The following is a 27,018-nucleotide window of genomic DNA, read 5'->3' as shown; positions in this document are numbered from 1 at the left end:
GAACCACCCCCATACTTGATGCTTATTTGCTTAGATAAGTAGATAGTAAGATTATTATGTCGATCAAAGCAAAAACTATGCTACTATGATGTGGGGTTTCGTTTTTAGAAGTTTGTTTTAATATTGTCTGAATTTAGGAGGTTATTGAATTATCTTAAAGTAATTTTGTTATCAGTTTTCAATTGAGATGTCTTCCTAAGTACTGTTTTTTATACATACAGGGATTTATAGTTCTTATCAATGGCTTTTTAAAAAGTCTTTTGTTTTATGTTTTAGTTTACTTTGAAAGCTATTGATCTTTTTAAATGCTATCTTCTCTTTCATTTCTTTCCTCTTTTAATCTCTTTCTTATTTAACAGTCTATAAAGGGTCTTTTCGATTTTATTCATTTTTGTTCAACTAACTCTTGGTGTTGGTTATTTTGCCGACTGTTACGGTTTAATTTTTCTTTGTTTTTTTTTGTTGTTGTTTTTAGAATCTAATCTTTTAAGTTATGTTTCCAGATTGGAATATATTATATAATTGGTTTTCTAATCCTAAAAATTCTTTTGTTCATTTGTTCTCCTAATTCTTTTAAAGTATGTATTTGGCTATAGTTGCTTATATTGCCCAAAGCTTATTATGTTAAAACTTAAACCAGAAAATACATTTTGATAAGTATATGCTGATTTATATTCCGCTCTATTTCAGTGAAAATTTATGAACATTTGTGATAGGTCTAGATCAGATAAGCATTTAGTTCATGAAGAAAACATTGAAATTATGCATACATAATAAGCATTTCAAGATTAAATGTATTTGCTAGTTGATTGCTTTGGGGGAAGATTAATGGAAATGGGCAAATTAATTATCAGATAACAGTAATAAATAGAAAAGAGAATTTAGAGTAAATTTAATACATCACGTTCCATACAATTCACTTAAGAAAGGAAAGTGATGTTATCAAAATATTAAATACAGAGACAAATGTCTTACCCAAAGCTATAGGTGCCAGATTTGTATATGTTTTTTAGAAGCTCAAATATTGGTGGGTTTAGACTACTGTGTATGATATTCTCAAAGTAGGAGGAAAATAATGTTTATATTCAAACAATGCAGCAACTTGAGGTACTTGTCATTGAGGAAACCTGACTTCTTGTCCTTTCTGCAAGGATGGCTCAAAGACACACACCCTGAGCTATTGTAGGATTTCTGCAAACTAGACTCTGGGCTTCAGTTAATTGGAGTATTGTTGGCTAGTAGAAAGAAACATGCATTCTGTGCTCTGTGTTAGTGGGATCTTCAGTAGGAGCTGAATACCAGCCTTGGCCAACAATAACTTTCCTTTCCTTCAAAGGCCAACGGAAGGCAGGTGGCCACTAAGTTTTAGAGTTCACATCACAAGGAAGACATAGGCATTGTTTCATTATTTTGCTGCCAGGGTGTTTGCATCTGACCTGTGGATTTCTTTTTGGCTTTGATTGGTGGACAGAAGAGTACAAATGGTGTGGATACCATTAGCATTTATTTATACCATTATTTATTTATAACTGGATAAATAAATGATGGCAAAGCCCCACAATAGAATGCTAGGCAGCTGTAAAGAAAGCACAAGGGAACTCTTGATGCACCAATGTAAAAGTATCTCAAGGATATATTTTTAAGTGAAAGAAGCAATGAACAACACAGCATATCCAGTATGCTATTTTATATATAAGGAAGTTGGAGAGAAGAAATATATTCTTATTTGCTTGCATTTGTGCAAAGAAAAGCTGGAAGGGTATACAAGATTCTAATAAAAATGATACATATAGAATGTAAGGAGTAGGAGGATGGGGCAAGATTTGAAACGAGACTTCTCAATATCCACTTTTATTATACTTTAATTTTTTAAGTCTGAGAAGATGTTACATATTCAATTAAATACATTAACATTAAAAATTAAAAAAAAGAAAAGGTCGTATTGGATGCATGAGGAGATTGGGTTAGGAAGGAGAAGAATAGATATGAGAGGCCAACTGAAAGGCCACTGCAGTAATCCATGGTGAGAGAAGGATTCTTGAATGGTGGCAGTGGAGGCAGAGCGAAGTGGGTAGGTTTTAGTATGGAGGAGGTAAATTAGAGAAGGAGGAGTCCAGAATGACTCCCAGGTTCCTATATACCTTTGGATGGATTCACTAAGTTGGGGAAGTAGAAGGAGACTCAGTCTGTGGAGAATGATATGTTTGGACACATTGAGAGGGTGCCAGACCCATATAAGGTGTTTCACAAAAGTCTGTTGGATGAAGGAATGAAAAAGATGCTTTAGAAATATCAAAGTGGAGATGGGAAGGAGGCAGTTGGATTTGTGAGTCTGGAGCTCCATGGGGGAGTCTGGGCTGGGGACTCAAATTTGCGGATCATCAGTCAATAGAAGGTTTTAAAGCACTGGTAATGGAGGGGAATAGCTAGAGAATACAGATTCAGGACAGTGAGGTTGGTACCCAGCCTGGAGGAGTTCCAAAACATGAAGGCCCCATAGTGGAGGACAAGAAGGCCAAGAAGAGTGGGCAAGAGTGGGCCAGAGGCATGGGAGGGCTTGGGAAGTCTGTCAATAGAAAACCAAGGAAAGTTTCAAGAAGGAGGCACGGAGTGCGTGCTGAAGGCTGCAGAGCCATCAGGTACGACCAGGGTGGAGTGATGACCACTGGATCTGGAGAGATCAGCGGGATCTGCCCCAGAGGCCTCTCGGGCTGCAAGGTGGATCACGGTAGACTGAGGACTGCTTCCTTCGGATAATGGCCCCACTGTCTTCCCAGTCAGCCTGGCTTGAAAACTGATGAACTTCTTTAGCTCCTCCTCTTTTGTCCGGTTTTACCCCCAGTCCTTGCTAAATCATTTCTGAGCCCGATCTACTCTGTTCCAACGATGTCTTCTAATTCTGTCTTTTCTCTCCTTATACAGCCACTTCATCAGTTCAAGGCCAGCTAGCTCTTATACCAACAAATTCCACAAACACCTGCTGGGCACTGCCAGTTTCTCCTGAGTGGGGCATAACCCCCCTCCTCTGTTCTCCCTTTCCCAGATGCTTCATATGTCCTCTCATTCGCTCTCCCATTGGCTCGACTCAGGTGGCAGCCTTATTTGCCAGTTCCTTTCTTTAAAATGGGGTTCTGGGGCAGGAAGTCAGCTCTAGTTTCTGAGTGTCTGCTACTTAGTGAGTGGTGTGAAAACCTGACATTCACTGTGAAAACCTGACATTCACGTTCCCATTTTCCCATCAGAGTGACTCCATTCTCTACCCCCACCCCGCCCCCATTCTGTCCTGGGAGGCAGCAGAAGCTCGGAGGGCTGAGTATCCCTTTCAGAGTGCTGGAGCTAGTGAAAAGGACAGAGCCAGAATTCAAGCCAGATCTGCCTGATGATGCAGGGTTTCAGCGGTTTTCATTTTAGCCAGATGTTGAATATGGTCAAGCCACTCCATGAAGAGGGTGCTTCTCTGTGCAGCCTAAGGTAAAAAAGTGGGTGAAGACTGGACCACGGAAGTTGAGAGTGGAGAGCCCTTCAAGAAATACTGGCCAGCCTGCCACCCCATTTCAGGGACCAAAGTGCACATCTGTTCTGCAGGTTATCCCCAGCCCATCTTCCACTCTCTGTTCCCCTCCGCTGCCTTGTTTTTCGCCATTGCACTTAAAATGATCTGACCTACTGTCCATTTTTTACTTATTTATTTATGATCTCTGTAAGACTCATAGATTTTTTAAAAAACTTTTTAATTTATTTATTGAAGTATAGTTGGCATACAGTTATATTATTTGCAGGTATAATACATAGTGATTCCACAATTCTGTACCTTAGGCTGTGTTCACCCCTACTTGCCATGTGTTTCTGTGCAACACTATTGCAATATTATTGACTCTGTTCCTCCTGCTGTGCTTTTCATCCCCACGACTTATTTATTTTATAACTGAAAAGTTACAAAGTTTATACCTCTTAACCTCCTTTACCTATTTCACCCATCAACTTCCTGCCCCCCAGGACGACCCCCAGTTTGTTCTCTGTATTTATCATTCTGTTTCTGGTTTTGTTTGTTCATTGGTTTTGTTTTTTCGATTCAGGCTTCACAGATGTTGGTCTATTAGGTTCACTGCTGTAGCCCCTGTCCTTAAACAGGACCTACCCTATTGCCGGTACTCAGGATATATTCTTTGAATGAATAAATGAAGTCATTAAGGTAAAGTCAAAGTGAAAGAAAGCAAAGCGTGAAATCTGGAGTTGCTTCAAACACTAGTGAGTGTTCCTGGCTCACTTTTGGGGGCTGCAGAGGCCAAAATGAAGGCATGCAATTTGTGGTAATTCATTCCTAAGAGTGAGGTGAAGTGATTGTCAGCAAATGCAGTGTCTGAGATCACACGTCAATGAGGAGAAAGAATATGGCATCCATATACTGTCTCAGTCATCTGTTGTTGCAGAAGAAACCACCAGTAACTTTATGATTATTCCAAATTTTGTGGTCAGGAATTTGGGCAGAGTTCACCTGGGTGGCCCACTGACATCAAAACATCAAATGGCATCATAAGAGATTACATATTTGGCCACATTCAGCTGGTGTCTGGGCCAGACTGAAAGATCCAAGAAAGCTTTACTCACCTATCTGACTGCTCAGTGCTCCTCACGAGGTGCTTTTTTTTTTTTTTTAAATATATATATGTAAACATGCTTAATATGAGCTTCCTGTCAGCCTGGTGGGCTTCCAAGAGGGGGTTTTCCAAGCTGTGAAGGCAGAAGCTACAGATCTCTTAAGGCTTGGCCTCAGAAGTCACACACACTTACCCCACTTTCTGTGGGTAAAGCAAGTCACAGACCTAGCCCAGAATAAAGTAAAGGGGAAGAGTTTACCTCTGAAAGACAGGGAGGCAAAGAGTAGGCAGCCCCCTGTAGTTGACCAGAACTCGTTAGGAGATTAGACTGTTAGGACGCCTAGAACTGGCTTCCTCCCAAGAGGTACTTCACAATTCAAGAAGTTAATAAGAATTTAGAGTGCAAAGATAATTTGCAAAATTTTCTGAGAAATTGAATACGGTTAAATCAGCAGTTAATTCCAAACTTGCCAGGTTCATAGAGAGATCTGTAAAGAGGAACCAACTGGCAGGTGAATGAAATTACTGGTTGAAACCAGTTTTTTTGTTTTGTTTTGTTTTTAAGTAGGTTCCACACCCAGCATGGACCCCAACTCAGGGCCTGAACTCATGATGTTGAGATCAAGACCTGAGCTGAAATGAACAGTAGGATGCTTAACTAACTGGCTGAGACAGCCAGGTACCCCTGAAACCATTATTTTATTAAAAAGGGACTTTCATTATTTTAGAGAAATAATTTCTTGAAAAATATGTGTGCTCATAAAAACTTCTGGCAATTATAAAAAACACAAATAAGAAAGTAACAAATTGTCTAAACTCTCCCTGTACAAAGAGGAAAAATGACAATGTTAACATTCGGTGAGGACCATTTTAGACATCTCTTTATGCTTCTGTCCACTTAGGAGGACAGCTGGCTCGCTGGTTGGCTGACTCAACACATAGATAGACAGAAAGTTGATAGATGAAAAATTAAAAGAAGGAGATAAGATAACATTATACTTGTTATTCTAACAAAATATTAAAACAATGTTTACTTGAATTAAAAATAAAATTAAAATGAAGGAAGTACAAACTTAAGGGCTGTTAACTTTAATGCTATTCTTTCCTAAAAGATTGCATGAAGGTTATGGGGAAAATATGCAACCATCAAGAAGTTGGATTTATAGAAACTATATGTTAAAATTTCATAGACTGTATTAGTACTTCCCTACTATAAAAGTTGAAGTGATTAGTCTTTTTTTTTTTTTTTTTAAGATTTTATTCATTTATTTGACAGAGGGACAGAGATCACAAGCAGGCAGAAAGGCAGGCAGAGAGAGAGAGATGGGGAAGCAGGCTCTCCGCCAAGCAGAAAACCCAATGCAGGGCTCAGTCCCAGGACCTTGAGATCCTGACCTGAGCCAAGAGCAGAGGTTTAACCCACTGAGCCATCCAGGCGCCCTGAAGTGATTGGTCTTCTAACACTGTATTCTATACCACTTTCCTCAGCTCCTGATTCTTGTGGCTTATGCTATTTTTACTTTGTAAAACTTATATTGTTTTTCTAATATAATTCCCACAGGTGTTAGTTCTGCATTTAAACAGGTTTGGTGATAAGCATGGTTTCTTTGTTTCTAAATTCTTCATTTTGATTCATCTTTTTGTCCCCTGTCTTGCAAATGAGTTTATGGTTGCTATATTCCCCAAATTCTTTCCTGTTGAGAATTTTGTTGACTTTATAACCTTAAGTAATGGGTATCGTGTTCTTCCACACTCACATCTTCCTAGACACTTTTCTGTTATGTTCCATCATGGAGTGATGCTACTGAGAATCAGTCTGATTGTTTTCCCCTTGGACATTTCTTGATCGTTTTCATTCCAGATGCCTGTATATGTCTTTCCATGTCTTGAACTTCAGTAACGTTACCTGGTTAGGTCTTCTTGATGATAGATAATTCTAGGTCACTTTTCCCAGCTGTGTCGTATGTCCTTTTCTGATCATGACATTCACCCCTTTGATGGATTTAAGGAAAATATCCTATGTTATATCTCTGTATACTTTTTACATTTTGCACGTCTAAGTGATGTTGTGTTGTTGTTACTTTGTTTGTTGGGCTCTTTCATTTCTTCGGGAACACCAGTCATACCTACATTGCATTATCCATGTGTGTCCTCCTTGTCTATCCTCCTCTAATTATGTGAATATGTTTTCCCCTCTGCATTATTTTATCTCTAGCCTTCTCCTCATGCCACTGATTTGCTTTTCACGTATGTTATTTTATTCCTACCTCTTTCTAATTTACCTATTAGATCTGAACTGCCGGTGTTTTGACCTCAATTTATTTCCTTAACTCTGAAGTCTCTTTATCTATCTCATTCCGCTGTTTCAGCATCTCATCTTTTTTTTTTTATTATTAAAGATTTTATTTATTTGTCAGAGAGAGAGAGGGAGAGAGAGCGAGTGCAGGCAGACAGAATGGCAGGCAGAGGCAGAGGGAGAAGCAGGCTCCCTGCTGAGCAAGGAGCCCGATGTGGGACTCGATCCCAGGACGCTGGGATCATGACCTGAGCCGAAGGCAGCTGCTTAACCAACTGAGCCACCCAGGCGTCCCAGCATCTCATCTTTGAGTCCCTGCTTTAGTGATTACATAAATTTCTACCTTGAACAACACTGGTTTGAGCTGCATGGGTCCACTTCCATGTGGATTTTTAAAAATTAGTACAGTACTGTAAATGGGTTTTCTTTTTCCATGATTTTCTCATAATTTTATTTTCTCTAGCTTACTTCATTGTAAGAATAGAGTATATAATTCATATTTCATACAAAATATGTGCTAATCAACTATTTATGTAACCAGTAAGGCTTCTGGGCAACAGTAGGCTATGAGTTATTTTCGAGGAGTCAAAAGTTAATACAGATTTTTGACTGCATGGAGGGTTAGAGCCCCTAATTCCTGCATTGTTCAAGGGTCAGATGTACTTGTTGAGGTCCTTTACAGGGAAAACTATTTGTAAAAAAACTCCTTCTAACCTAAGGGCGTGCTTTCAGTTTGATTTTTTTTTTCAACAGTTTTATGCATGTTCTGTTGCTTTCTTCTTTCACTGTTATTATTGTAATATGTTTGTATAGTTGCTGTAACATTATTTTTTTCCATTTGGCTCATTCTTAACATGAGTTATTTAAATGTTAGTGTTTGTTCTGACATCGTGTGGTTGAATTCTCCGTGTCATTCTGCCTTCTTTGATAGCAATTGTTTTTCTGCTTTAAGCTACTATTTATTCTATCTACTTTTCCATAGTCTGAAGGTGTAGGATTGGGGGGTGGGTAACTGCCACTAAGTGAAAGCCTTTAGTGGAAGACTGTTCTTTATTCTAAATTTTCATTAAATGTCCTGTATCAGAGCACATTCCGCTAAGCTAAGGACTACCCACCTTCTGGACCTCAGTGTAGCTCTCATTTTTAGCCCAGTGTCTTAAAAGATAACAGATTTGGGTGCTCTTTCTTACCTTGTCTAAAATGATATTTTGGGGCTTTTCTTCTTAATGGCTTTTATGGCTTTTCTTTACACTGGCTCCTTATCACCTCAAATTTACTTCAAATAATACTACTAAGAAATTTAACGATTTTACTCACTTACCCTTTCTTCAGGTGCTTCTACGGAGTGATGTGGGATTAGAAGTCACTTAGTACTATCATAAAACAGAACAGATATATTTTCCTTGCTTGTAATCTTTTGAAATTTTAACTAAAGTTTTATGCCATTCCTTTGTTTTGTTTTTGTTGGTAAAATTTTGGCTTACTCTTTGCCTTTCAATTTCTCTCTTTCTCTGAGGAATAAAATTCTTTGGTGGGAAAATTCAGACTTTATTGTAAGTTCAGATACAACTGAAGTGAGTAAGCACCAAGTATAATTCAGGAGTCACTATTAATCTCTTACATTATTTGTTTGCATGACTTCCTATAATTATCTAAGAAATTCTTTGATAGTTTTTGGTAGATACAGAGTTTTACATAGTAGGTAGCTAAAAATTAAGTTGGCAGTAAGAGAAAATTTGTGTTTTGGGTTTTTTTTTAATTGTCTTTTGTATTTTTTTTTTTTTTTTTGCATTAAATGGTGGAAAAATTCAGCAGAAAACAATTGCCTTATGATAGAGTACAGATGAGATTAGTCTCATTGGAAGGTTTGTCTCAGCTTGAGTAGGTAGCAGAAAGGTCTCTGTTGAGCTCACTTAGTGGGAAGTTTCCTGTATCCTTAGCTTTTGTTATCACTGAGTGTCAGTGGTAGGGAGGATTCTTTTTTTTTTTAAAGATTTTATTTATTTATTTGACAGAGATCACAAGTAGGCAGAGAGAGTGAAGGGAAGCAGGCTCCCCGTGGAGCAGAGAGCCTGTTGTGGGGCTTGATCCCAGGACCTGGGATCATGACCCAAGCTGAAGGCAGAGGCTTTAACCCACTGAGCCACCTAGGCACCCCAGTAGGCAGGATTCTAAGATGGCCCTGAGATTCTCTTTTCCCTGTGTGTATGCTGGTGTAATTTCTTCCTCTTCAATGTTAGTGGGCCTGATCAAATCAGGTGAGTGCTTTTCAAAGAGGATTTAAAGATCAAGAGATTGAGATGTATAGCAGGTGTTCCCCTGCTGGCCTTGAAGATGCAACCTTTATGGGTTCTGCAGTTACAAGGAAATGAATTCTGCCAGCAACCATGTACTCTTGCCAGAGTTCTCCTCCTGTGATACCTCAGCCCCAGCCAATACCTTGAGTTCAACCTGGTGACACCCTGAGTAGAGAACCCAGTAGAACTGTGTCCAGACTTTTGACCTACACAACTGTAAGGACACCTACAGATCTGGTGTTGTTTTAAGCCACTAAATTGTGGTAATTAATTATGTAACAACAGTAAACGAAAACACTATATGAATTTTTAACAAGTACTTTTGGCTTTAAGTGATTTGCTTTATTTTAATTAAGCTTGATTTTCTCCCTAAAAGGAAACTATCATTTCTTATTTTATAATTTAGTTTTTCATAGAGGAAGCCTTTGTTACTTTGTTTCCAAATCTTGTTGAGTTTTGTTGCTGTCTTTTCTCCCCCTCTCCTCTGGTCACGTTTCTTCCTCAATACTGGGCTCAGAATGGGGAATCTTGATTTTTGCTGGTCCTAACTATAATTAGAGCCTAGAAACATTGATGAAAATGGTTTAAAAGTATAATGGAACCCCATTATAATGGTAGATTTAGAGATGTGTAGGTTAATGGCAAATGGTAAATTTGATGTGTTCTTAAAAATTTACTTTTAATTTTTAAAATTAACTTTGTTTCTTTACATTCCAAACACTGCCAAATCATGACTATGCAGCTAACTTAATTTTGACCAAAGGAATGTATTTATGTAACTCAGATAAAGAAATAGAACATTTCCAGAGCTCTAAATTTTCCTGAGAGTCCCTCCTACTTATTAACATCCCCTCTCCTCTCAAGGTAACTGCTATCCTGGTGTCTATCACCATAGGTTAGTTTCACTTGTTTTTGAACTGTATGTTCTTTTTTTTCTTTTTGGCTGCTTTAGTTCAATATTATGTTTGTGAGAATCATCTGTGTTGGTGCATTGAGCAGTAGTTGGTTCACTCTTGTTTTATAGAATTTACTTCATGAATATACCACAATATGTACCCATTCTTCTATTGTGGAACTGCACGCACTTTATTCTTGTGGAATGGGTTGGTTTCCTTTGGGGCTATTACCGTTAATGCTGCTATGAGCATTCTAATACATGTATTTCGGTATTTTGTTAAATGTTTAATATATATTTAGAAGAATATAGGGGCACCTGGGTGGCATAGTTGGTCAAGTGTCTGACTCTTGGTTTCAGCTCCGGTCATGATCTCAGACTTCTGGGATTGAGCCCCACATTCAGCTCCACACCCAGCATGGAGTCTGCTTGGGATTCTTTCTCCATCTGCCTCTGCCCTTCCCCTCCTCCCCCTGCTTTCTCTCTCTCTAAAGTAAATAAATAAATCTTTAAAAAAATGTTTAAAAAAAGAATAAATATATATATAATCAGGTTTAATAGATGTTAAAAAATAGTTTCCCAAAGTTATTGCATCAGTTTATACTCTTATCAGTAGTATATGAGAATGACAGTTGCTTCCTGTCTTCACCTACCATTTAGCATTGTAGTTTTTACCATCATCATCATCATCACCACCATCATCATTTTAATTTTTTTTAGAAGTTTTTTAAAGTAGTCTTTATGCCCAATGCAGGGCTTGAACTCACAATCCCAAGATCAAGACCTGAGCTGAGATCAAGAGTCAGATGCTCAACTGACGGAGCCACCCAGTTCCCCATCAACATCATTATCATTTTAATTTTTTAAATTTTATTTAAATTCAATTTAATTGACATATGCTGTATTACTAGTTTCAGAGGTAGAGTTCATTGATTCTTCAGTTGCATACAACACCCAATCCTCATTACTTCAATGCTCATCACCCAGTTCCCTCTATCACCTTACCCACCTCCCATCCAACAATCCTCAGTTTCCCATAGTTTGCCTCCCACTCTGCTTTCCTCTTATTTTATTTTTCCTTCTCTTCCCCTGTGTTCATATGTTTTGTCTCTTAAATTCCACTTATGAGTGAAATCCTATGGTATTTGTCTTTCTCTGATATTTCATTTAGCATAATACCCTCTAGTTTCATCCATGTCATTGCAAATGGCAAAATTTCACTGTTTTGATGGCTGAATAATATTCCATTGTATATATATATACACCACCTTTTCTTTATCCATTCATCTGTCAGTGGACATCTGGGCTCTTTCCATGTTTTGGCAATTGTGGACATTTGCTGCTGTAAACATCAGGGAGCATGTACCCCTTTGAATCACTGTGTATTCTTTGGATAAATACCCAGTAGTGCAATTGCTGGGTTGTAGGGTAGCTCTATTTTTAACTTTTTGAGGAACCTCGATACTGTTTTCCAGAGCAGCTGCACCAGTTTGAATCATTATCATTTTTAGTTGTAACCCTTCTGATGGTGTTGGTGGTATCTCAGTGTGCTTTTAATTTGCATTTCACCTGATGAGTCATAATATTCAACACCTTTCCATATGTTCATTGAAGCCTAGTAATTTTTAAACTTTGGGTCATGATCCATTATTAGGTCATGAAATCAATTTCCTGCAGTAAGACCAACACTTTAAAAATCTGAAGTAGAGGGGAGCCTGGGTGGCTCAGTGGGTTGTTAAAGCCTCTGCCTTTGGCTCGGGTCATGATCCCAGGGTCCTGGGATCGAGCCCCACATCGGGCTCTCTCCTCCACAGGGAGCCTGCTTCCTCCTCTCTCTCTCTCTGCCTGCCTCTCTGCCTACTTGTGATCTAGTCTGTCAAATAAATAAATAAAATCTTTAAAAAGAAATCTGAAGTAGAATAGAAAAAGAGTAAATTGCAAATCATAACGGTAACTTGGTATTATGAAATCTTTGTTTCCATTTCATAATACATAAATATATGCATGCCTATATCTATATACCTACACATATATGTTCTTATTTATATCATAAATATATGTGTACTGAGTGACTGTGGAAATTTAGTATAAGAAATATTTGTTCTTGGGGCAACCTAGGTGGCTCAGTTGGTTAAGCAACTGCCTTCAGCTCAAGTCATGATACTGGAGTCCCATCGGGGCTGCCTGCTCAGCAGGGAATCTGCTTTTCCCTCTGACCTCTCCCCTCTCATGCTTTCTCTCTCATTTCCTCTCTCTCTCTTTAATAAATAAATAAAATCTTAAAAAAGGAAGTATTTGTTCTTATTTCTTACTCTCAAAAAGGTTTACAAAACCTTCTGTGTCTTCTGTGAATTAAAAAAAAATCTACAACTTGATTAGGACAAAAAAACCATGCTTATTTCAGTTGCATTTAGCACACTGGAAGACAGAATAATAAGCTGGCGTAACGGAGACACGATTCATGATGCTTTTGCTGGGCCCAACTGTAAGCAAACCATTAAGATGAAATATATAAAGTAAAAGTGAAGTCCTTCATACAAGAGTAGTCTCTGTAACTGAGCAAGGGAAGGTGACTCTGACAGCAGCACACCAGGTAGGGAACAGAACAGCCCTAAATACAAAGTCCTGGGCCTCCAGACTTCTTGAAAGAGAATATGTGGAAGGCAGTCTGGGAATCTGTATGTTTCCAAAGAGTCTCTGTGATTCCGATATTCTGACAACTTCGGGCTGGAGAGTCCAGTGGATTTCACCTGTGAGGGAAGATTTCTCACGAAAATTGGTGTGCTAAGTGTGCAGACCTTTTCCAAGTCACACGCTTGCCAAAGAGTAATCTCTCCTTGTTCTTTTACCTCTTAAATTATTATTCTATAGCAGCAAAACTCAGGAGAAGCCATTTCATTGAAGAACCATTACCTGTAATTTCTGTAGAATTGGAGTGGAAGGCGGGCAGCAGAATTCTTTTGCTTTCTAATCCCTCTTTATGTGGATTACAACTCCCTAACCCTCTTTTTCTACAAACCCCTCCTTTAATAGAACCCCCGTTGTGAGTTGCATACGTTTCTCAATTATGTAATACTTTGGTGCCTTTATCTCTGAGATTTACTGTATTTTAACATTTGTATGTATTTTAAAGTTAAATTCTGAAGGCTTTATAAGCACCCTGCTTTCTAATTAACACTGAGCATAAATGTTCATAAAATGTAGAGTGACAGATATTCACCATGCATATTAGGGAATTTTCAGAATCAATCTAGGTTTCCCCTCCCCAAAGGTAAGATTTATACTGTACAGGAGAATGAATTTGTACTATTTAAGAGAACGGATGTATAATTTGAACAAACACTTCCCTGAATACCAATATTACTTTATATACTAATTATGGAATTTTAAATGCCAGCGAGTTCTGTTTCCTTTGTGTGAATTTATGAATGTAATAAAACACTTTTGGAAAGCTTATCAAATGAAACAACCTAAGATTTAATTATCAGCTTTTTAAAGGTTTTATGAACCAGATCATCTGTATTGCCAAAATCACTTAGGTGGCTTAGGAATTACAGAATCCTCCTTAATCTTCTATTTTATTCTCAGGATTAAAATGAAATTAAAATGATGTTCATTTCTTTTTTATAGTTAACAAAAATTAAGCATAGAAAATTCCAAGTCCAAAGAAAAAATTTAAAACTACTCAAATCTCTTCAACTCAGATAAAACTCCCATTCGTATTTGGTAGATAGCCTTCTAGACGTCTCAGCACACACACACACACACACACACACACACACGCTCATACAAACACCTACGTTTACATAAAAAGTTTAATACAATATATGACGCTCTGCTACTTGTCTTTTGGGACTAGATAGTGTTTTCTATCCCCTTTTTTGTGTTTTCATGTCAGTAAATAGATACATATGTCAGAATTTTTAATGGTTACATTATGTATCTACACTCATATCATATCTGTATCTATATATACACGCATATATACCCTACTTTATCTAACCTCCTATTGACATTTACACTGCACCCTCCCCCCATTATGTTTATTAATATCCTTGCACATTTTTTATTATGTTATGTTAGTCCCTGTACAGTATATCATCAGGTTTTGATGTACTGTTCCATGATTCATTGTTGGCGTATAACACCCAGTGCTCCATGCAATCAGTGCCCGCCTTAATACCCGTCACCAGGCTCACCCATCCTTCCATCTCCCTCCCCCCTAAATATCCTTGCACATTAATCATTTTGTGTTTGTACAGTTATATTCTTAAATTCCTAGAAGTTGGGTTGCTGAGCCAAAAGGTCAATGTTCGTGTATATTCCTTACCAAACTGCTCCAGATCTATCATCCCAGTTGCAGCTTCCACTAAGCAAAATAATAAAAAAGAGTGCTTGTTTTTTCATACTTTCTTAATATTGGCTTTTGTCTTTCTTAAAAATTGACAGATGCTCAAAAGTCACTTAAAAATTTGCATCTCTTTGATTATTAATGAAATTGAACATATTTCCAAGTGCTTATTGGATGTTCTTATTTCTTCTTTGTTTAATTGCTTCAGTATTTTTATTACAATGTTTGTCTTTTTCTCATTGCCCTGTAAGAGATCTGTGAATATTGAGATTTTGTTATTTGGGCTTGGAGTTTGTCATTTGACTTTTAACTCTGCACACAGTGGTTATTAATTTAAACTAAACATCACTTATTTGTTTTTGTGTATAAAATTATTGTCAAAAATTTAATCATTACATCATTTTATATAAAGTTTTAAGCTTTTATATCATAGTTAAGAATGAGCATTGTCCTTCAAGGATTGCAGAACCACTCCCCCATATTTCCTCATAGTAGCCTTAGATTTTAACATTTTTACACTATAATCTTTGATCCATCTGGGATTTATTTTTGAATAAGGAGAAACCTAAGCCAGTTTTATTTTTACTTACCCCAATTGCTGGCCAGTTGTCAGACTTCAAGAATACATACACCATTTTACTACTGATTTAAAGTGGTGCATTTTCTTATATTATTCCCTTATATATTTGAATCTGTTTCTGGGCTCTATTCTATTCAGTTGACCTGTCTGATTCTGAGTCATTATTACTGAGTTTTTGTTTCTGTGGCTTTGTACTATTTTTTTTTTTTAATAGAGTAAGTATCCCTTCAATTTTCTTCTTTTTCAGACTGTCTGTTTTTTTCCATACTTACTTGATGAACTAAAAAGTCATTTGGTTGATTGAGGAAAAGTCCTGCCGGAATTTTCCAGTACAGTTGTATATTGTTGTGTTGTATATTGTTTTTAGATCAATGGAGGGGAAATTGGCACTTTTATAATACTGGGTTGTATTTTTTAAAAATTTCCCTATGGATTCAAGCATTCTCTTCATTCTTTCAGTAGTATTTTATGTGTTCTTCATGTAGGCTCTGGCATTTAAAACATTTATCTAAGTATTTTAATTCCTTGATGGTGGCTATGAATAGAGTTGTTTCCTTTCATAATATTTCTAATTGTTGATGGATTTTTAAAAAACTATTGACTTTTGTTTATTTATTTTATTTCCAGACACTTTAATGAGCACTCGTATTTTTAAAAATCATCTTTTGGTTGATTTTAGCCTCCGAAAGTCTCACCAGGTGGTACCCAGTAACTGTAACTGCCTTACTGTAGGACATGACTTGATGCCACTAGAGAATGGAGTCTAAATTAGGAGTTTATGGACTATAATTTATACATCCAGGAAGGACCAAATATGGGCCGACCCACATCACTGAAATGCAATATAAGTCAGACTAAGTATATTAGAATATGAATAAGCATGCTGTGCTCACAAGATTATTTAATATTGTGAGATGTCCTTGGGTACTCGATTAATCTCTCAGGCTTAATCTTTGTGAATTCCGTATTATTTATGGGAGCAGTAGAAAGGCTGGATTTAATTAAGCCTGAAGATAGAATTTCCCTGTTTGAGTAAGGAGTCTGTTGAAGGATGGAAGGGAAAACTGAACCGCGTTAATCAAGAATAGGAGTTTATGAGGTTGTGAATTCCAGGCATGCTAATTTTTTGTATAACCCCGCAAATAAAATATAACTTATCTCATCAAGAGTGATCCCCCTTCCTCCTTCCAGTAAACACCAACTGCCCTAACTACCCACAAGCCAACCCCCCAGTAAGTAGATGTAAAATGGTCTCATAATGCCATCTGGTGGCCACCTGGGGAACTGTAGGAACTGGTCTCTTCCCGTTGGACCTCTTGCTGGGGTTGGTATCCAGGAAGCTAGATCCAGGCTTGGAAACAAGCAGCTTGTGCCTGTGGCTACAGGCAAAGAGAGAAGATAATCAAAATCCAAGTCCTGGAAAAGGCTTGCTGAGGGAGCTCGGAAACAAGGAAGAAGCCAAAAGGCTGTGTGCATCCACAGGAGTTGTTAAAGAGCAAATTCGATATCTGAAAAGAGAGGTCTGCAAAGCAGTTCCAACAGGAAAAGTCTGAACCAAACCAAAACAAAACAAAACAAAAAAAGAAATGGAACAGCTCAGAGCAGGGATCAACTTAACTGTATGCTTCCAGTCAGCTCCAACACCTTGCTTCAGGGGTTTCTTCATTTACCATTTTTGTGTATGTGTGTGTTAATTTTCTTAAAATTTTTTCCATGACTTAAAACTCAGATAATTTTAGAAAATTCCCGAACAGCAAAGTCTACTCTGCATTTACCTTCCTTGCTCCCTCTTTCCCCTCTTCCTCCCTTGCCCCCTCTTTCCTCCCTCCTTTTCTCTTTTCCTTTCCTTTTCAGCTCTAATTCTAGTGTTCTCAGGAGAACTGCCTTCTTTCTCATCCTTCATTCTGTTCTGGAGCCAGAACTTAATCCTAGTTATACCTGATAAGCCTAGGGATAGTGCTTGTGCGTCGGCTTGATTGAGGAAAGGGACCTAGCGGCTGTGAAATGAACCCGTGCTACTAACACCTGAATCCTTGGAAAGAATCAGGAGCCCCTCCCACATAAGCATCAGCCGTAGTCCTCCCATTCAACCCAACATGATTTCCCCAAGCACCTGCCTTCAAGATTCATATCTCCTTTATTCACTGCCACATTCCCAACTTTTAAAATAGCACCTGGCATACAGAAGAAACTCAATTAATATTTGTTGAAGGAATAAGTAAATATTCTTGGTGAATAAGAAAACGTGGCTGATTCCTTTTTATTAATATTTCAGTTTTGCCTTGTCGTAAGTGCTGCAGTGATGCCTATTTTCATCATGAAAGTATGATTTTTTGACTTTTGTGGGATAATTTAGACAAAACACGTGAGGCTATTTCTAGCACAAAATAATTATTTTTAAAGTTCCAACCCACCAACTGAGAGACTTTCAGAAAATAACCTTTTGGTAATTTGGGGGCTCTCTACCTTTCCTTTTCCTGTGTTAAGACTGTATCTTTTTTTTTTTTTTTAAATATTGTATTTATTTATTTGACAGAGACACACAGCGAGAGAGGGAACACAAGCAGGGGGAGTGAGAGAGGGAGAAGCAGGCTTCCCACCAAGCCGGGAGCCTGATGCGGGGCTCGATCCCATGACCTGAGCCGAAGGCAGACGCTTAACGACTGAGCCACCCAGGTGCCCCAAGACTGTATCTTTTATATACATCCATGAATTTAAAGAAACCAACAAAATGACAGCTTTTACTTGTCTTGGCTTCTTACGGGCTCTTTGCATTCTTCCCAAAGTAGAAGCTAAGACCATTAAATACACAGAGAAGAAAACAAATTTGGAAAGCTGAAAACCATTAAATATTTAGCAAAAACATCTTGCTGTTTATGTTTTCTGTTTGCTGAATCTCTTTTGCATTGGAAATCCTTGATGGGCAGAGATGGAGAACTATTTATTCTCTATGTAGAACTAAGCACAGAAAAAATGTTGGCTTCACCTCCTATTTTTCAGAATTGTGCCTTTTTTTTGTGATCCTTCTCAGGAGAGGAGAGACGAGGTAGGCTGTTTTTATTTTATAGAATTGTTCTTCTGACGTTACTCTTATGTGAGAATTTTCTGGGTGTAAAAAAAAAAAAAAAAAAAAAAACGATTACTTACTACTTCCCATTCCAAAGCCCTAGAATTTCCTTAATATCTCACAAATCTCTGTGATCTTAAAGAAATGCTCTCACCACAGTGCAAAAGGGAAGTTAAAATGAATTAAAAGCCTGTCTGAATTAGGACAACCCAGGAGATCAGTGGGTGTGTAATATTAGAGTGTGGTAGACCTTGGTTAATGTGTGAAGATGTGTCACCACATCCCACGTCAGCTTGACATTTTGTTCCTGGCTGATTTCAGTGGCAGTGGTCTTGGGGGGGAACGGATGTTTAACCTTTGGTTCACTGACTGTGGGGAATCGGAGAGCCTGCAAGGTTTGAGAAAAGCATGGCCTGGCATTACAGACAGAGGGCGGCCGTCCCTCTGGCTGAGCCTATGACCTGGATGGAAGCAGGTAATGTCCCTGAGTCTTAGTTTACCTCGCTGTAAAATGGGCGTTATGATGCCTCCTTAGAAGGGCTGTCCTGAGGAATGGAGCTGCTCAGGAGGTAGAAAGCCTGGTAGCAGCCTTCGGCCTCTGGTTGCTCGGCAGTGATCCCAGAGTCACGTGCTCGCTTTCTACTTGTCCTCCAGGTACCTCGGGATCACGCGGCCGCTCACGTACCCCGTGAGGCAGAACGGCAAGTGCATGGCGAAAATGATTCTGTCTGTCTGGCTGCTTTCGGCCTCCATCACCTTACCCCCGCTCTTCGGATGGGCTCAGAACGTGAACGACGACAAGGTGTGCCTGATCAGCCAGGACTTTGGCTACACGATCTACTCCACGGCGGTGGCGTTTTACATCCCCATGTCCGTCATGCTGTTCATGTACTACCAGATCTACAAGGCCGCGCGGAAGAGCGCCGCCAAGCACAAGTTCCCCGGCTTCCCTCGGCCCGAGGAGCCGGACAGCAGCATCTCCCTCAACGGCATGGTGAAGCTCCAGAAGGAGGTGGAGGAGTGTGCCAACCTTTCGAGACTCCTCAAACACGAGAGGAAAAACATCTCCATCTTCAAGCGGGAGCAGAAAGCGGCCACCACCTTGGGCATCATCGTGGGGGCCTTCACCGTGTGCTGGCTGCCGTTCTTCCTCCTCTCCACCGCCAGACCCTTCATCTGCGGCACCGCCTGCAGCTGCATCCCGCTGTGGGTGGAGAGGACCTTTCTGTGGCTGGGCTACGCCAACTCTCTCATTAACCCTTTTATATATGCCTTCTTCAACCGGGACCTGAGGACCACCTACCGCAGCCTGCTCCAGTGCCAGTACCGGAACATCAACCGCAAGCTGTCGGCTGCAGGCATGCACGAGGCCCTGAAGCTCGCTGAGAGGCCCGAGAGACCTGAGTTTGTGCTGTAAGGTCACTTATCACTATTCTCCTTTAATCCCCATCTCCAACCGCGCCTCCCCCCCCGCCCCCCATACGGACCCTCTCTGAGCATGTCCCAGAGGGCTCCCTGCATCCGTAGCCAGCCGATTTTCTACTAAGCAGATCAGATTGGAATTCAGGATACTCTGGACTCCAGCCCTCTACCCAGCAGAGTTCCCAGAGCCCAAGTCAGGTACTTAGAGGGCCTGGGAGACTGGACTGGTATGTCCAGGGATTGCAGCTGGTGTGATGGGCAAGGAAGGTCGAGTTTCCTACCCCTTTCCCGTAAACAGCGTCCAAGCCGTGTCCCGCAGCTCCCATTCTTGTGATGCCAGTGCTTTTTGTTACTGTAACTCTTCTATCCGGTAAAGCTTTTGTGATGCTCGCATCCTTTGCTGATAAAGTCATTCGAGGAAGGAAGCAGATTCACGAGAGCTAACAGGAAGCAGCCTGGGACACAGGAGAGTGGATAGCACGGGGAGGAGCCAGGATTAAAGTCTTGAAAGCTGCAGAGCTTTGAGGAGGCGCTGCCCATTTCGGAGGAGGAAGGAACCCATGGTTGCTGCGTCTGTCTGGGAGGCCTCTGCCTTTCTCGGGAGCAGTTGCGGCAGGGGCTGGGATCTGAGGGCCAGTGGTGATAAGGAATGGGGTGTCACATGCAACCCACTGACTAGTGAGTTTGGCATGGTAAAGAAGGAAGGAGACAATAGAGTAATTAGGGTTGTTAGCACACTGCCCCCTGATTTTGCTTTAAATCTGAGGCAGAGGCAACATCCTCCTGTTTGAAAGCTGTTTGAGAGCAAAGAAACTGGAATGAGAAGATGGAAGGTGCTGATGAGAGGGCGGTGGTGGGCATGAGAGGAGGAGGCACTCTTCTTCACTGGACCTGGTGGGCAGGAGCAGCCAGAGAACCATGGGCTGCCTGTCAGCCATGTTGTCCAGGCCCTTTATTTGACAGAAGAGGTAACAGACCTGGGGACTAAGGCAGCACCCCTAGGTCTAGATCCCACTTCATCTGAATCTTATCCCTGTAAATTCTTCATATATTAGATTCATTGTTGGGTAACAACCATGTCAAAGGACACCTTCTTCCCCCTAGCTGTCCCAGAAGAACAGCCTTGCTTCAGGTGAAAGCCAAAGTGTCCTCATGGATCACAATGGCCTCCAGAGGCTCTAAATCTAGGATACCCCCCAAATGACTCTGAACACCTCTAGGAACGCAGCCTGTTCTCTAACTTCACCAACATAGCATCCAAGGATATTTGCCTCTGGGTCGTTAGCTAGTATGGAGGCTTAGGTTTGTTTTCCTGTTAGTCTAAGACAAGGGTCAGCAAATTTTACTCTGAAGGGCCAGATAGTAAGTGTGTTAGGCTAGCTGTGAGTCACTTGAAACTACTCATCTCTGCCTTTTCAGTGAGAAAGCAGTCATCAACACAAGTAAGCAAATGATGATGGTCATGTACCAATAAAACTTTATTTACAAAAACAGGCTGCCAGTTGAATTTGGCCCACAGGTCATAGTTTGCTGCCCCTGGTGTAAGAAAATGACTGTTCTCTCATTACATCTCACTCTATTTGATTTGTAATTATTGATTTTTTTTATAATAATAGAATATGAAAATCATTTGGAATGATTGGTCTAAATCTCCATTAACTTCAGGAAATTTCCATTAAGAGAGTTGGAATAACTGCTGTTTTAAAAAATTTGACACCAGGTAGCTTTCTATTCACTTTCCATAGGGGAGGACTCCTTTTGAAATTCTTGCTCCTAACTGTGCCATGCATTGTGAAGGATGCAGAAAATACATGATGTCTTTCCTGTACTGCATATATTTCTTTTGGGCAGTCTGAATGTAAACACATATGTATGCACAGCCATCCTTTTCATAATGAAAGCAATGGAAAGTTGGAAAAAATAAAAGCTAAAGGATTCAAAGCAGAGGAAAATAACTCAGAGCTTACCCTAACCCTCATCAGGGAAGATCTTGGAGGATATGGGCTCCAGTATGTCTCTGAAAGTAGTCAAGCATTTGTAGCTAAAGGAGAGTAGAGACAGCATCCATGTAAAGGCACCAGTGGGGGGCCTTCTGCAGAGGACAGTCAGGCTGGCGCTAAGCTCTGGGGTGGGGCAAGATTTGGGGATCAGAGTGGAAAGGTAAAATGAGATCAGATTGTGAAGACTCTCCCTTTCTAGCCCCAGGAATTTGGGATTTTAGTGTAGACAAGTGGTTCTCAGCCAGAGTTGGTTTTGCCACCAGGGAACATTTGGCGGTGTCTAGAGACATGTTTGGTTGTCACAGTTGGGAGAGGGGAGGACCTACCGGCATCCAGTGGGACACCGCTCAACATCGCCTAACACAGGGGCAGCTCCCCCACAACAAATTCTATAATGCTAAAGTTGCAAAACCCTAGTGTGGACAGAAGAGAGCTTCTGACTGGATCTCTGTGAATAGGGGAACGGGAATCATTGAAGAGATGGAGATGGATCCAGGGGCTCCAGGTGAGATGAATCAGAAGGCAGAGGTGGGAAGTAGTCTCTTCAGTGGCTGGTTTTCTCCAGAAACCTTTGAGGCCTGCTACGTACAAGGCATAATGCCAGGCATGTCAGGGGGTGGAAAGATGAAGAGGTGACAGTCTATGCTTCTGGAAGCTTTCAGTCCAGTGCGTTGGGTGGGGGGATGATGTGACAGTCGTGGTTAGTGAGAGACTAGTAATCAGAATATCCCATACTGAAGAACCTAGATGTCCATCAACAGATGAATGGATAAAGAAGATGTGGTATACATACACAATGGAACACTATGCAGCCATCAACCCCCACCCACCCCAAAATCCTGCCATTTGCAACAACATGGATGGAACTAGAGGGTGTTATGCTGAGCGAAATAAGTCAATCAGAGAAAGACAATTATCATATGATCTCTCTGATATGAGGAATTTGAGAGACAGGGTCGGGGTTGTGAGGGGTAGGGAGGGAAAATACGAAACAAGATGGGACCAGGGAAGGAGACAAACCATAAGAGACTCTTAATCTCAGGAAACCAGCTGAGGGTTGCTGGGGGTTGGGGAGGTAGGGATAGGGTGGCTGAGTTATGGACATTGGGGAGGGTATGTGCTACGGTGAGTGCTGTGAGTTGTATAAGACTGATGATTCACAGACCTGTACCCCTGAAGCAAATAATACATTGTATATTCATTAAAAAAAAAAATCCCATACTTGCATTTCAGTACACACCAGCTGGGTAGCCCAAACAACTCGTAACTGTACAGGAGTCTTCTGGAAGAGTGACTGGCATCTAACCCGTAGCTCACAGCAAACCTTCTCAGGATCCTTTGTCCCCCCAACCCATCTCTCCAGTGCCTATGCTTCTTGGCCAGCCTACAGACTTGAAGTTCCTCCCTCCAGTCTCTCCAGCCCTTTCCTCCCTCTGTGGCTGCTTGGGTTCTAATTTTGTTCACTTATGCCCCCAACTCCACCTTCTTGGCTCTATCCCTACATAATGGTTTCCTTTCTTTTCTGAGTAAATGCTCTACTAAACTGTGTATTGCTCCTTCCAAATATCTACCCATGTCTTCCCATTTTCTTGATCAGCACAATGAGAGACTCAGGAGTCCAGCAGGCACTTGGGTAGGCAGTGGACAGAGAGAAAAGCTGTGCCTGCTTCCCTGGTCTGTTCTAAGTTATAACCTCTTTCACCTTTTCACAAGTATCTGAATCTGGTAATACAAAGCCAAGTGTGATAATGTGATATAGCAGGGATTCTTGTGCTTTTCTTTTTAATTTGACAACCTCGCTTACGGAGTTGCTTTCAATTGCCATAAATTGTTTTTAAGGGTCATATCGTGAGGATTTTTGTTCTTTGACACTGTTATTGTGAACAATATAGAAAAGCAGTTTTGGGCACACCTGGGTGGCTCAGTTGATTGAGCGTCTGCCTTCAGCTCAGGTCATGATTTCGGGTTGCTAGGATTGAGTCCCGCGTCAGGCTCCCTGCTCAGCAGGGAGTCTCCTTCTCCCTCTCCCTCTGCCCCTCCCCTAGCTTTCTTTTTTTTCCTCTCTCTCTTAAATAAATAAATAAAATATTTTTAAAAAGAGAAAAAGAGTTGCTGTTTTTGAAATACTTCCATATAAAATAATTCTATGAAGTTATTTTGAACTAGCTCTCCGTTCGCCTCTCCCTTCTTCTCCTTGGTGATCGTATTGCCTTTCTGTTCAAAAAGCCTCTTAGAATCCTGGTTGATTGCAGTGGTGAATTGTGACAGAGTCACCTTGGGTTCCTTTAATGAGTTCTGTCCAATCCTCTGCTCCCAGCTTTGTGCTGAAGCTTTGGAGTTTCAGGGTGATTCCTCCTTTTCTTTATGAAAACCAGTGGTTTAAAAAAAAAAGAAAAGAAAAGGAATGGATCCTAGTATGAACTGGGAGGAAGCACCAAGGCCCTGAAGCTCTGGGTATCTGTGCTGGGATGTCGCCTTAAAGGCAGAAATAAATGACACCTTTGCTATTTCATGGGTTCCCCTCCATGCCCTGTTCTATTTTCCTCATCATTAACTAGCTGTAATTCAACTCCTTGTTTTCATGAAATCATCAGTGAGTAATAATCACAGCTTGTTTGCTTTGCTGTTGCCTACATTCTCACTTTGCAATATCTTTAGAATAGGAAAGGCAGGCAATTGGCTTGTCTTGCTTCTTTGAACATGTTTTTTCTTTTTTGTTTTCTGAGTAGATATAGATAACACCAAATAAAATCAAGAAGTACAGGGATGTCCGGGTGGTTCAGTCAGTTACGCATTTGCCTTAGGTTCACATTGTGATCTTAGGGTCCTGGGATCAAGCCCTGTGTCTGGCTCCCTGTGTCTTCGGGGAGACTGCTCTCCCTCTGCCCCTCTTCCTCTGCCCCTCCCCCTGCTGGTGCTCATGCTCTGTCTCTCTCTCAAATAAATAAATATAAATAAATAAAATCTTTAAATAAAAATCAAGCAGTATAGATAGGTATATAAGAAAAATAAGCTTTGGGGAAAGGTAGAGTTGGACCTACTCAAAGCAGATGGGACAGCAGGGACAGAGGGGCACAGATGTGGTTGGAGGCAAATAAGGAACACGGGGCAGGTCTTCAGCAGTACCTGGAAGCTGGGTCGATTAAAGTCAGCACGGAGGGCCTGCTGGGCAGTGTGGGTGGGGGAGAGATGAAGCCTTTGGAGCAGGGGTGAGACCAAGGCAGTGGTGTAGACTGGTTCACAATAGGAGAAAGGAGATGGGTTAGGAGACCAATATGGAAATGAGGTCTCCTGCCATGAGGGCCCAAACGAGGAAGGTGGTGTTGAGACCAGGAAAGAGGCCAAGGATGTCTGAACGTTCAGTGGTGTCCTCACAGGTGGATGGTGAAGGGGGGCAGGGGAGATGGTGCTGAAGGGGTTCAGTCCATTTCATGAACCAATCCAAGTAGAGCAGTGCTGAGCTGCAAGGAAGTGCAGTGTTTCCTCTGTGCTGAGACGGTGGAGGCCCCAGCCTAAGAACAGTTGGGGAGCATCATCGGGGATACAGCTGTTTCCGGTGCCCACTCCCACAAACCCAGGAGCCTTGGAGGGGGTTTGAGCCGAAGCATGGTTCTTCCCTTTAGGCATCATTCTGTGAAGTGACAGACAAAGAAAACGAGAGCTGGGGTCTCATAGAGAAACTGATCCTTTCACCAGGAAAACCCATCTATCCAGTCCTGAGAGCCAAGTGAGAGTAGGACTATTATTGGGTTGGGGAGGCAAAGCCTGGGGGTGCAGTGCCAGGCCCTGGAACCTCAACAGACCTAGGTCTCAAGCTTGTGGATAGTGTTTGGTAAGTGAAGTCCTATGAATGTACAGAGTTAGGGGACTGTGGATCTGGTGGGAATGTGGCTCTGCACCAAGGAGAAAGAGACTGTCCCTCAATGGTTGGCAAGACTTCTCCATGACTCATGCCACTTCTGTGAATCTGGGAGGAAGGAAGTGAGGGAGATGGGGTTCTCTGGTTTTTGCACACATGTCTTTCTATGATGCACCCTCTAGGGCTTGAAAGGAAGAACACTTCTCATACGTGGTTGTCGTTATTCTTTTCACGTGGGGCAAGTGCAGTAGTATTTTGCAAGGATTTTTGAGAGTGGAGCCATTTTTGGCTAGAGCTGTATTATAAAAGTGAATTTCTAAATGGGTTATCTGGGGCTGATTTGTAAATATATTAAGGCCCTGGCAACTTAGAGACACTATAAAATTTATGAAAAGAGCCACAGCACTCTTTCTTTCCTTTTAGAGAAGCTCATATAACCCCTTAGAAACCACACATGATTCAAGTGACTGAATGCTGTCAAAATTAAATCTACCCACCACAAAATGAAAACTCACATTTATGGTTCTGCTAAATCATTTTTTTGTCTTCTCTCTCTCCCTTTCTCTCTCTCTTTCTCTCTTTTTATAGACAAAATTCTGACTACTGTAGGAAAAAAAGTCATGATTCATGATCAAAAGTGGAATAATGAAAACGAAATCAACAAGGCAAGACAGAGGTGGAAACAGAACTCGACCATTTGCTGAGGCCACGAATGGAGTGCGGCTTGTCCTTTCCTGGGGTGGCTGAGACGTGACAAGCAGGGTGATCTGTTGTACAAAGCATGTTGTGAGAGAGATGGTGACCTCTTGTCTTTTTCTGTGGATCAGTGCTGTTGTGTGCCAAAGAAAATAGTTTTCTGTTTAAGACAGCCAGATCAGCTCAGCGGTAAGCACACAAACAGAACTGAGTCCCAGAAAAGAAACCGTTTCTGGTGCTTTGCGTGCGTCCAAGCCCCTACAAATGGAAGAAAGTTCCAATGCGCACTTCCCATGCTTCCAAGTCTAGGCATTGTGGTGAATATTCAGGAATCGTTCACGAGACAGAATGTATTTTGTGGCAGGACAGAAGGGTGTGTTTTTCCAAGCAAACTGTGGTAAGCGTAGCGTTGAATGTGTTGCATGTCCGTGTTAGAAAACAGAATCCCGTCATCAGCTAATACAAATGATGTCCCAGAGCAGTGTCTGGTTCAAGCTTCTGTCAAATAGTTTCGCTTTTTTGCAGGGTCCCTGTGACTTCCTCACCGATGTACTTTTCTTTGTGAACTCTTGTATTGTTATGGTATCACTCAGGAACAGATCTCAGGATGGAGAGAATCATCAAACCTGAATAAAGCTTTTTCTTGTACTCACACTTCTTCTGAAGGGTTCTGAGAGGTGAGGAGGGTTCCTTCGGTAGGCTTTGTACCTACCTGGATGAAGAGCAGGGGCCGCCGAACTGTGCTGTCTACCAGCATGGCTGTGGGCATGGAACTTTGGGCGTAGATATCAGGTTGACACAACTGCGGTGGGCTCCCAGGCTGGGCAATAACCATGTGTTTTGGGGGAGGAAGTGTGGGAATAAGAAAGGTTTCCATGGAAGGTTAGGATGCTTTCAGACATGGAGCATCCACATTGTTAATTCTTGGGCAGCGTTGTATTAAAGGGAACCATGTGA

At 40.9% G+C, this 27,018-nt stretch overlaps 1 protein-coding gene across 1 annotated transcript in view; it reads left to right on the top strand.

The window, feature by feature from the left end:
- The window catches only part of LOC111145302 (5-hydroxytryptamine receptor 7), a 79,340-nt gene extending 52,569 nt beyond the window's left edge, over positions 1-26,771 (top strand). The window contains exons 2-3 of the mRNA XM_022500141.1: positions 18,739-19,497; positions 25,954-26,771. Of these exons, the coding sequence (XP_022355849.1) occupies positions 18,739-19,497; positions 25,954-25,996 (802 nt within the window). The 3' untranslated portion in view covers positions 25,997-26,771. The remainder of the gene's footprint in view (positions 1-18,738; positions 19,498-25,953) is intronic.
- The last annotated feature ends 247 nt before the right edge of the window (positions 26,772-27,018 follow it).

Source organism: Enhydra lutris, unplaced genomic scaffold, assembly GCF_002288905.1.
Source record: "Enhydra lutris kenyoni isolate GAN:26980312 unplaced genomic scaffold, ASM228890v2 scaffoldscaffold12, whole genome shotgun sequence".
NCBI classification, from domain to species: domain Eukaryota; kingdom Metazoa; phylum Chordata; class Mammalia; order Carnivora; family Mustelidae; genus Enhydra; species Enhydra lutris.
The sequence above is the reverse complement of the archived record's forward strand: the minus strand, read 5'-3'. Positions and strand labels throughout refer to the sequence as shown.